Below are 12,510 nucleotides of genomic sequence, written 5' to 3' on the forward strand. Positions count from 1 at the left end.
AATGCTAGAAACGTAGGTTTGCCTTTCCGTAATCTTTCTTCTAAGATAAGTCGCAGGGTCAGTATTGCCTCACGTGTTCCAACATTTCTACAGAATCCAAACTGATCTTCCCCGAGGTCAGCTTCTACCAGTTTTTCCATTCGTCTGTAAAGAATTCGTGTTAGTATTTTGCAGCCGTGGCTTACTAAACTGATAGTTCGGTAATTTTCATATCTGTCAACACCTGCTTTCTTTGGGATTGGAATTATTATATTCTTCTTGAAGTCTGAGGGTATTTATAGAGGTACTTGTGAATAATGCTCTACTATAATCACTGAAGTATGACGGGTATTATTTATGACCTTTCGCAATCACATACTTTTCACAATGAGGGGAATACCTTTTCACATATGAAACTTCCGGGCAGATTAAAACTGTGTGCCCGACCGAGACTCGAACTCGGAACCTTTGCCTTTCGCGGGCAAGTGCTCTACCAACTGAGCTACCGAAGCACGACTCACGCCCGGTACTCACAGCTTTACTTCTGCCAGTACCTCGTCTCCTACCTTCCAAACTTTACAGAAGCTCTCCTACGAACCTCAGCGCACACTCAGGTGCAGAGTGAAAATCTCATTCCGGAAACATCCCCCAGGCTGTGGCTAAGCCATGTCTCAGCAATATCCTTTCTTTCAGGAGCGCTAGTTCTGCAAGGTTCGCAGGAGAGCTTCTGTAAAGTTTGGAAGGTAGGAGACGAGGTACTGGCAGAAGTAAAGCTGTGAGTACCGGGCGTGAGTCGTGCTTCGGTAGCTCAGTTGGTAGAGCACTTGCCCGCGAAAGGCAAAGGTCCCGAATTCGAGTCTCGGTCGGGCACACAGTTTTAATCTGCCAGGAAGTTTCATATCAGTGCACACTGCGCTGCAGAGTGAAAATCTCAACCTTTTTACATAGTTTGCGCAAAGCTAGATTGCAGGGTAGGTCTTTATCGTTTAGAATGGCTGTTCTTTTGCTCCCCAAGGTCGTGAATTTTTGGACACTGCCGTGCCTCGGCACTTACCTGGTGGCCTGCCTTTTGCTGGAAGGGTCGTCCATGTCCGGACTGCCGGACGGCGCGTGCTGCGAGCGCGCGGGCGCCGTGGGAGACCGGGGGAGTCCCGGGGCTGTGGGCTGCCCCTCCACAACGACCTGCAACACGCAGCACATCGCCACCAAGTGTCAACCCGCGCTCCGCTCGGCTGTATCTATACTAGGTGGAAGGGGGATAGGTACAGATATTGTGGTAACTAGTACTTTACTATGTACCCATTCCAATGCGTCAGTTGCTTTTATCTGCGTCTAACAATCTTCCCACAAATACATCTCATAATTTGTTACCTGTCATAACTGCGCCACGAAATGGATTACGCAAGCCAGTTGAGGCATAGCGCCGTATACCGATCCTGCCTTGGAGGCGGTTAAGTGGGAGATGTGTCTCAGAGCTGGATAGTGACAGATAGTGAAGCGAGACTGCACGCGCACGTAGTTTATGTATCAGCCGATAGAGGACAATATTTGATAGGAGGACTGTGATTTTAGTTTCGATTGTGCCCACTAGAGTGCACTAAAGTAATAGAATGTTTTTCATAAACTGTTCCAGTATTTTCATAAAGTATTATTATGTATTTTTGTGTATGTAAAATGTTATAAATGTGTTTTAGCAGTATGAATGATGCGCGAGTGTGGATTAATGTTAATATGAAGATAATTGTTTAACGAGTTATGTAGTAGGATTTAGTGTGGGAACATTTCGAAGAAGTACGGATATGGACAAAGGGGATTTTTGTAGAATAAATTTGTAAAGCAAGTTTATGGCAAAGGGAAAGTTAATTCAGGTATAAATAACAATAGTAAATAACTTTATGCATAAACAAAACTTCATATTAGATAATTATGTCGGGAAAAAGTGCAGTCGTTAGGTTTACTATTTTGCGATTGGTTATTTATGAAAAGCGCGGATTGACGCGGGAGAGTGTTGTTTTGCTATTGGCTGCTGCGTAAACAGACCAATGATAGAGCAATATTCTTCGCGCGCCTCTCTTAGCTGGTAGAGAAGACAAGAGTATTATAGAGGAGAGTGGGAGCCTAGCCATGAAACAGTTCGGACGTGTGTAGTAGTAGTTCCGATGGAAACGATAAGTTGCCCGATCTAGCAGTGTTTCATACATCAGAAGTGTGGTAAAGTGACGGCATAATTATTCCTATGGGCGTGTAGAAATTTCGGAATTTTAAGTGAATTTTGTGACAAGAAAGATGTATATTCCGCGTGGCGTATTGAGCAGGGCGGTGGCTAAAAACTGTGACTGCATTAGGTACCGACAGACTTATTATTTGGCGAGCATTCTCAATCAAAAACAATCCGTATTTTTGTAGCTAATACGTTTTCGGGAAATGCAACACCATAAACTTGCTAACGTGAGTGAAAGGGATTGTGAGTGACTGTCAAGACTAGCACGGGCTTGGCAGTGATACTTGTTCAACTATGTTTCAGAATATATTAATTGAGGACAAAATTTCCAACCTTTCATTTCGTGTGAAAAATTTCTCCCGAAACGTAGATTAGTGACTTTAATTGCAGCCTGGTTCACGTCGAAGTACAGTACGTTTCGCACGGCTTCCCTACTGATGATATGCTGAGACAATGTTCACAAGTAAGTGCAGGTCCGTCGTAAAGGGACGGAAACAACCGCGCCGCCGCACAGTTTAGACTATTCGTTTTCCTTCCACGCGTCCACACTTCAGTACCTGACATACTGCTCAGAGGAAAATGAACATCAATGGCTTGTGCGAGTCACGCGTACTTGGAGGCACTACAAAGAAATACTATAAGTAATAGCTACAATTATTTGTCTACAAGTAAAATAAACACTGTTACAACCATGTTCAGTACACTGTCCTTAGTCTTCAACAAAAGTAACTAAACTTATATCCATAACACCCTGCATATGCGACACAACTTCCGGAAGTAGAAAAATCGAGTTACGGAAACCAAAAACCTGAACCGGTTTTCTTCTCAGACCATAGATTACATAGACTACGGCATAACATTAGATTGAAACTATCATGTCGATCAGCTGACTAACGGCGGCCATCGTTTGCGGTGACTTCTGGAATACTGTTCGATTTATCTTAATAGTATTTTCTTTATACGTTTATTACAATTGTGGAAATTTGTGCGGCGCTCGGCTGCATCGAAAGATATGTGAAAACAAGTAATATTTTGTTCCACGGGTAAATTTGCTTTAAAAACACAATGAACTTCTGAACATATTTTTCAAGAGTAAGTCAATGAATTTACAGTCCGAAGCTGAGGAAAGATATCGCTACTAAGCAGATGGGGGTACTCTTATTTGAGAAAATTTTATTTCTATCTCAATACTACGAAATGAATCATGATAATTAGATATATTACAGAAATACATTGCCCTTCAGATAGAAAACTGAATGACGAAGTTATAGAGGCGAAAGAATTTTAATAACCCGTGTTTTCTCTATAATCAACGTTTTATAGTATGTTATGCTTCTGATCTGTATGTGGTTTTGGTATCCATATTGGACTAAGCAAATGTCATAAAACAAACGCTTATTTTCTTATGGATAGAAACTAATGTTTCTTAAAAATATAACGAACTTTTCACATGTACTTTTGAGAAATTATCAGAAAACTTCCCTGCTAAATTGATGTCTTGTCTTCTACTCTTGTGGAAGCAGTGAAATGACTCTCAATGCAACCAATGTAGTAAGTCACTGAATAGCAACCATTCGCTTGTCGCTTGTAAAGAGAAAGAGCCGTCAATACGAAGTATCAAACTGTTTTGTTTCAACTGGGCAAATGTAAAAACTGCAGCCATCACTTTAGAAGAATCAAGAACTGCGAAGAAATTGTGTTAACTAAACTAGTACATGTTTAATAACAATACAAGTCCTTCAACTGTTAAAATCAGTGCTTGATTTCAGCTGTAAATGAGAAAAGCTCTCGGTCGCACTTCTCCTAGTGCATAATGACGAACTATTTTTTACCCTCCTTCATGTGACTTAGACGTTTGTTTCAAACCATAACACGGCAGAGAGAGAGAGAGAGAGAGAGAGAGAGAGAGAGAGAGAGAGAGAGGGGGGGGGGGCAGTTTACCTTCCATTAAATATAGGAGGCAGGCAACTTCTAATTCAGAGTAAAGTTTCTACTTTTGCGGTGCAAAAAAGTCATTCCGTTCTCAGTAACAGAAAACCAAGACGAAACCTGACAACCCATGCACGTTACAAACGCGGTTCAGCGTTTACAAGGCAGCGAAAATCTGCTATACAACAATAAATCCGGTAGTTGTAACCTGACTTCCAAAATCAGTATTGGTATGTCTCTGAGCAATCACAGTGGTATTGCGAAATTTGTTTCGAAAAGAGTATTTGGGAGCCCCATGCCAGTGTAGCGGTAGTGTACTCCACTAGCTAAGGGCCCTCAAAGAACATGGATATCCTGCTTACCAAGCAAAGCTGTCCTAAACCCAAAGGTTGATTTGAGCAACGCAATTCTCTGCTAGGTGCAGTCCAATTGGCAGCGGTGTGTTCCTTCCTTACTCCAAATAGGGAATTTGAAGTCCAGATAGTTATTGAGAACCAAACGTTACACTGAAGAGCCGAAGAAACTGGTACACCTGCCTAATATTGTGTAGGGCCCCCGTGAGCACGCAGAAGTTCTGCAACACAACATGGCGAGGACTCGACCAACGTCTGAAGTAGTGCTAGAGGGAAATGACATCATGTATCCTGCAGGGCTGTCCATAAATCCGTAGAATTACGAGGTGGTGGAGCTCTCTCCTGAACAGCACATTGCAAATCATCCCAGATACGTCACTAATGTTCATGTCTGTGTCGTTTGGTGGCTAGCGGAAGTGTTTAAACTTAGAAGAATGTTCCTTGAGCCACTCTGTAATAATTCTGGACGTGTGAGGTGTCGCATTGTCCTGCTGAAATTGCCCAAGACCGTCGGAATGCACAATGGACATGAAAGGATGCAGGTGATCAGACAAGATGCTGACGTACGTGTCACCTGTCAGAGTCGTATCTAGAGGTATCAGCGGTCCCATATCACTCCAACTACACACGCCCCACGCCATAACAGAGCCTTCACCAGCTTGAACAGTCCCCTGCTGACACGCAGAGCCCATGGATTCATGACGTTGTCTCCACACCCCACACGTCCATCCTCTCTATACAATTCGAAGCGAGACTCGTCCGATCGGGCATCATGTTTCCAGTCACCAACAGTCGAATGTCGCTGTTGACGGGCCCAGGCGAGGCGTAAAGCTGTGTGTGGTACAGTCATCAGGGGTACATTAGTGGGCCTTCGGCTCCGAAAGCCCATACAAATGGTGTCGTTGAATGATTCGCACGCTGACACTTGTTAATGGCCCAGCATCGAAATCTGCAGCTATTTGTGGAAGGATTGCACTTCTGCCATGTTGAACGATTCTCTCCAGTCGTCTTTGGTCCCGTTCTTGCAGAAGCTTTTTTCGGCCGCAGCGATGTTGGAGATTTGATGGCTTACCGAATTCCTGATGTTCACGGTACACTCGTGAAATGGTCGTACGGGGAAATCCCCACTTCATCGCTACCTCGGAGTTGCTGTGTCCCATCGCTGGTGCGCCGACTATAACACCACGTTCAAAGTCACTTAAATCTTGATAACCTGCCACTAAAGCAGCAGTAACTGATCTAACAAATGCGCCAGACACTCGTTATCTTATATAAGCGTTGCCGACCAGAGCGCCGCATTCTACCTGTTTACATATCTGTATTTGAATACGCATGCCTATACCAGTTCCTTTGGCACTTCATTGTGAAGGTACACTGATGGAAACAATCTAAATCCAAAAATGATGTCAACTGAAATTTCGCGCCAGTTGCCTAAGAGTGGCGCTAGTAGCGTCTGTATGAGGATGCAAATCAGGTTCGCTCTATGTACACGCTGGAACGTTCGTGAGCGTTAGTTACTTTTGAGCCTGGACTGGGTGAGTTTATGGCAAACAGAGTGCATTTAAGGCGACGAAGACGCCATTATCAACACCGCATTCAGTTTGAATTATTTCTGGCAGCAGCGGTCACGAGAAAGTACAGTCGCAAAAAAGACCGGGCTCCGGACGGCCAGGTGGCACTACCGAGAGTGACGACCGTCGTGTTCCGTGCATGGCTCTGGCGCATCGTATTGCATCTGCAGCAGCAATTGGCACCACAATAAAAACGAGCTGTTACAAATCCATTACTTGAGAGATAGCTCCAAGCCAGAGGCCCTGTAGCACGCATTTCACTGACCGCAAACCACCGTCGTTTTCGACTTCGGTCGTGTCATGCGAAGCTCCTTGGAGAGCAGGGTGGAGGTTTACTGTGTTTTTTGATGAAATCTTGTTCTGCCTCGGTGGCAGTGATGGCGGTGTGTTGATTAGGAGGAGGCCAGTTGAGGGCCTGTGAACAAACTGTCTACGTGCTAGACGTACTCGACCTATGCCTGGAGTTATGGCCTGGGGTGCGGTTTCGTATGACAGCAGGATCACATTCGTGGTTATCCCCCGCACTGACTCCAAATTTGTAAGTCAATTTGGTGATTCGACCTGTTACGCTGCCATTCATGAACATCATCCCACGGGCTGTTTTCCAACATGATAACGCTCGCCCGCATACTGTTGTTGCAACCCAAACTCCTCTACACAGTTTCGACATACTACCCTGGCCTGTTCGATCACCACATCTGTCTCCAGTCTTCATCTGACAACTCCAGAGTCATCCACAAACAGGATGAACTGTCCTTGTAGTGACCGACCAAGTGGAAGAGGCGTTCAACTCAATCCCACAAGCAGATACCTGGCATCTACACAAAAACACGGGCACGTTTGACTGCTTGCAGTGAACATTCTGGCGGTTTCACCGGTTATTAATGTACCAACATTTCACATTTGCAATGACTTATCTCGCGCTTACCTTGATCTGTGATCTTGCAGTGTTAATCACTTAGAAATGTTTCCCCGAAATTTCGTTATTCGACTTTTTGTGATGTTGCGATTTTTTCCGCCAGTGTTTTTTCGGTCCCATGGTGCACGTTATTTTCCACATATCGTCGTTGACGAGAGAATACCACCTGACGGACAGCCTCCATCTGCCACATAAACGCAGAAGCGCGCGTCCACAGCACATTGTCACTGCTTGTTACGCTTTTCCTCGTGTTCGGCAGTAGTATTTCATGTTTTACTTTCCACCATTATTCTCTAGTGGAAACGAAGGGAAGGATAATTAATCTGAACAATCAATGACCATTGGTAGATGCGAAGGTTGGAACTTTGATAGTGGCAACTATTCACTTACAGCTCGTTCAAAATAGATGCGTGTTTCAAAGTTTTACTGACCTTCAAAGTAGTCACCAGCATTGTGTATAACCCGTTGTCAGCGGTGTGGAAGTCGTAGGATACTCTTAGCAGTGCCAGTTGTGTTGACCATGTTGACAATGCTGAAGCATGTACAGTGCAAGCTGTTACTGATTTGTTTGACTGATGGAGCTGCTAAGTGCTATACCACCTACTGCACTCCTCTGACTTAAGCTCTCTTAAGTTCAACTCTACTTCTAAGCTGTAGGAAACCACTTCACGGCATTCGCTTTAGAACTACTACAAATTCATCGGGCAATAGACCGCGCCGTACGAACTGACAACACAATTGGCACTGCTAAGAGTATCCTACGACTTCCACATCGCTGGCACCAAGTTATACACAATGCTGGGGACTACGTTGAAGGTCAGTAAAACTTTGAAACAAGTATCTATTTTGTTCGAGCTCTAAATAAATAGTTGCCACTATTAAAGTTCCAACCCTCGTATTTTACTACCGTTTGTGCGAAGTTTCGTGACTGGTAAATGCCCTCCGATACGCACAATACGCATGTGATGCGCTTTACATTCTGTTGGTTTCCCTTCGGCAACAATCAGTTTTAGCAGGCAACGAAGTTTGAGGGAATGGATGTCGGTACTGGGGGTTGCGCCATTGAGGACGGCAAGCTAACCACGGCGGCTAGTAAACTCATCCCAAGGAGTTACGTTGCATCCGGGAATTTTATATATAGCGCGAAGGGGAACGACGATATTATCTGGTGAGCGGGGCTTTTAAGGATGCATGTGAGCCAGTTATTTTCGTAGATGGCGGAGAAAGCTCGTGCCGCGGCTTTGTCTACTGGTTATCTTAACATTCGGCAGCGCGGAACAGCTGGATTGCGATAAGCGTGTTGGCATCTCCAGAACGCCGGCTCCGCTCGCTTTTTATGTTCCCGAGGAACTGTTTCGACGATAAGTAAAAATGGAACCTCCTCCCTCGGCTCGTGCGAGCAAACCGTCTCGAAGTTGAGACGGAAAATAAACCCAGCCTCCACAGCGAACCAAGGTTATGAAGTACACGTTACGCACTTTAAATCTTCCTTGGGTACATCGGACTATTGTTAACGCCTTCGATAATTCTACAAAGGAAAGAACTTTGTTTCCTCCTAACAACAGACGCTGCCAAAGAATATTCATGTGCTCCATGTTCAATGGATGTAAACGGCAAACAGCATTAGTAGCTAAATCCGTATGACATTGGTACTTGACTCCTACTGTAAATGAGTTTAAATCCTTTTAGATAGGTGGCAGAATAAGTTTTCTGCCGCTGGAAAAAGAAATTTTTTTGCCTAAGTCAGGTTGAAAAAATTACTGCAGAACATACTGTAGGTCGGTTCACCTAATACTGGATGACTACCTGTGGAAGTGTAGCTACTTTATTATTGTATGCTGGCAGATCGGAAGTATTAATTTCGTATAATTGGCAGTAACAGCTATTCATTTCATACTGGAGCCAACGCATGCTGCTGCTGCTGCTGATGATACAGACCATCGCCTTTATTCCTCATAGGTATCGGGAAAACCTATTACAACAACGTTTTCAGCATTCGAGAGTTACGCAGTATTTCCCACTGTTTATTTAGAGTTCCACCATAAATTTCAGAAGGTATCGAATCGCACTCTGCCTACCACTGTCTTTGACAGCACCGCCTAACTGCAGCGTATTTCGAATAACACCGGAATAGAAATTCCGGAATGCGGAGAATTGTGCGCTCAGTTCAATATTACTGAACGACTGGAATTGCATGTCGGAATCTTAGCTTGTGGTGTGTGTGTGTGTGTGTGTGTGTGTGTGTGTGTGTGTGTGTGTTTGTTTGTTTTGACTGATGATTTACCATACGAGCAAGGAACGCAGTGAGATCGTTTCATCTGGAAGAGAAAAAAGCTGACGAGACCTACAGGCTGTTATCGAATGATTCTGGCGCCAGAAAAATCCACGCTGAAGATAATGACGGAGTTTCAAGTCCACGCGACGAGTACACAAACAGAAAGGTTTTGACTTACGGTGCATAGAGAGAAAAGTAATATTTGGATCGTTATAGCTTTGTAGCGTTGAGCAGCTATAACGATTTTAAGTAACACTGTAAAACGGATCATAACATTAAACCATTAAACACTGTTGTTTCCGCTTATTGCGGTCAAATGATTTATTTTTATTTATAGTAATTACTGCTTCGATTACTACAACTGAACATCAGGAAGAAGTCTCAGATACATATTTCTACACAGGCATAAATACGGCTCCTAATCCAAATATCAAGGTGTCCATGTCTTAACGTACACAAATAATCATAAGACCAGATAAAAAACTCGATAGTAATGTTTCGTATATTCGTATGGTCCCACTTGACGAATGGGTAACAAGTGACAGATGTGTAGGTTATGAGACACCATTCGTCCTCTATGTCTGGGCTAGCACCTATATTTCTAAGTGTGTGAATATTTGAATTTGAGACTTCTACCTGATAGTAAGTACTAATACTCGGAAACTGTAATCGCAGTAAATAATCAATACATTATTTGACAGCAATAAGAGGAAACAACCACGTTTCGTAATTACATTAAGGCTATGGACCCACCTAGCAACAGAATACTGTAGTTATTGAGTTTGTACAGATTTGAAATCTATTTTATCCCTTGGTTACTCTAATTTCAACACTAACAAACAACCAAAGGAATGGTATTGCTCCAGAAAAATACGTCTCTCTCTTTGCCGGCTCTCACCACATGGCAGACGTAAAATTCTACATTCGTTTGGCGTTCCATTAACACAGCAGTACAGAACGTGAGAGGAGACAGTAGCTACGACGACACGTGTCATCAAATTCGGTTAGTACACTTGGAAGAACCTCAACTTAGTTACTAATTGGAAACCTTAGCTGCACACACATGTAACGGGATTTCACCAAAGTGATGATACGCATACGTTCGCATCAATCTATTCCCAAAGAACCTGCGTATTTGGAAGGAGCAAATTTTCAATAGTGTCGCTACGTCGCTTTTTTTTAAGTGAGACCACGGCTAACCTTTCATAATACCATCCAGACCGAAATTTTGTACAGTCTGTAGTGACCTCGACATAAATGAGTTGCTGTTCCTTCCCCGAATGAATCACTCACTCTGAAGCCGAGTGAGCTATGTTTCGCAACCTTGCTGGCAGATTAAAACAGTGTGCTGGATTTGGTCTCTAGTCCGGAACTTTATTTTTCGCAGGCAATGGAACAGCGCTGACAGCGGGAGGCGAATTTCTAGGTCCGTGTCCTGGTCGGACACAGTTTTAATCTGTCACACTTTCTTATTTTCAATTATTTCCAACGATCTTGCAGGTTACGCGCGGCTGGAAGAAAGAAAAACGAGTCCTGGACAGACAGATACAACCTTGATTACGGGAAACCCGCCGGCCGGTGTGGCCGAGCTGTTCTAGGCGCTTCAGTTTGGAACCGCGCGACCGTAGCGGTCGTAGGTTCGAATCCTGCCTCGGGCATGGATGTGTGTGATGTCCTTAGGTTAGTTAGGTTTAAGTAGTTGTTAGTTCTAGGGGACTGATGATCTCAGATGTTAAGTCCCATAGTGCTCAGAGCCATTTGAACCATCTGAACGGGAAACCCCACGCTGAAGAACAATATCCAAATTAGTGAAAGAGGTTTGTAATGGCCTCTTTTCTTATCAGTGGTGTTGGTATAAGTATGTGCTAAAAATGACAAAATATGTACATATATTATGGGCTTAAAAATATAATATATATGGAAAACTATGGAGTCAAAAAATATTTCCAAACGAACCAAATTTTATTATGCCAAAAACAAAAAGTTTTATGCTTCTTCAGCCTCACTGGCATTATCTGTATTGTTACAATATACTATCACATGTCTCTTTTTAAATTTTCAAAAAAACTATTTCTACTTGAACGTCACAACGCTTTGTACTGACAAAGATCTTTCAACGTCGCAGGATGTGACTTGAGAAAACTTAGATTTGCAGAATTCTGGAAGTGAGTATGGGACGTCAAGTTTGTAATCTATCCTTCTGCACAGCAAACAATTTTTGTCAGCAGATTAAAACCTTTATTTTCCTCAAGTACATAGTCCAATTTTTGCTTTAACAACTCATTCTGCTTCGCTAGATTTCATTTTTGTGCCTTCGATAACCTTAACATTGTCTTTCACTTATGTTTAATGGTTTTTCAGTACCTTAATCTGATGCGACAAAAAACAGTAATTGCTTTTGATGTACACTAAATCACTCTGTAGAGCATCATTTTCAAAAAGTTGTTTTGCGTTCAAAATACAGACAGACTCATCTTCAAACTGAAATATAATTCTCTTAATATCAGTGAAACGATCAGCGTAATATTCAACTGCTTCTAGCCATGTAGCACAACGTGTCAGTACTGGTTCTGGTAATGTGTCGGGCTACGTCTCCTTAAATTTTGAGATTCTACTGGAAGCGTTCAAAAATATTTTTTTTCATTTTTGATATTAAACTATCAACGCTTTTGTAATTTATCCTTATGCATTCAGCTAATCTATTTATACAGTGCGGCAAGCACATTAAATGGATCAATTTAGGATACAAAACATTCAGGACATCCGCAGATTTAACCATATACGGAGCAGCGTCGCTAACTAACAAGAAAACTTGTTCGTGTTTTACGCCAATAGGCCATAAAACACTCACAACATCCTTAAAGAGCTTTGCTGATGTTTGGTGGTTACATTTAGAAAGTTCTTCACACGCCAACACAGAGGATTTGCTCGATTTATCTTCAAATAGCGGTCCAATTACTACACTGTCAATGCACCAGCTCTGGGTGTCCGTAGTCTCGTCCATTGCGACCCATATAGGACGATCCTGAATTACGTCTCGAATCGATGCCAAACAATCCTTGTAAATGCTGCTGACAGTTGTGAAGTGTAGGTTCGTTAGGAATATGTCTGACTGAATACTTCTCTTGGAAGCTTTTAAACACTGGGTTATTTAATTTCCATAATGGCATATTCGCAAAAACATGGCATACAACACATCTTTCGAAAAGGTAAAACTTTGGGAGCCACTGACTGTTACATCAGGAACAAATTGTTATTTGAAT

The 12,510-nt window shown here is 42.9% G+C and overlaps 1 protein-coding gene across 2 annotated transcripts in view; it reads right to left on the minus strand.

Annotated features, from left to right (window-relative positions):
* The window catches only part of LOC126414704 (beta-arrestin-1), a 507,073-nt gene that overhangs the window by 343,229 nt on the left and 151,334 nt on the right, over positions 1 to 12,510 (minus strand). For both annotated transcript variants that reach the window (XM_050083370.1, XM_050083369.1), the window contains exon 2: positions 1,034 to 1,161. In XM_050083370.1, coding sequence (XP_049939327.1) covers positions 1,034 to 1,068 — 35 coding nt within the window. In that variant the 5' untranslated portion in view covers positions 1,069 to 1,161. The remainder of the gene's footprint in view (positions 1 to 1,033; positions 1,162 to 12,510) is intronic.

Source organism: Schistocerca serialis, chromosome 1 (assembly GCF_023864345.2).
Source record: "Schistocerca serialis cubense isolate TAMUIC-IGC-003099 chromosome 1, iqSchSeri2.2, whole genome shotgun sequence".
Lineage (NCBI taxonomy): Eukaryota > Metazoa > Arthropoda > Insecta > Orthoptera > Acrididae > Schistocerca > Schistocerca serialis.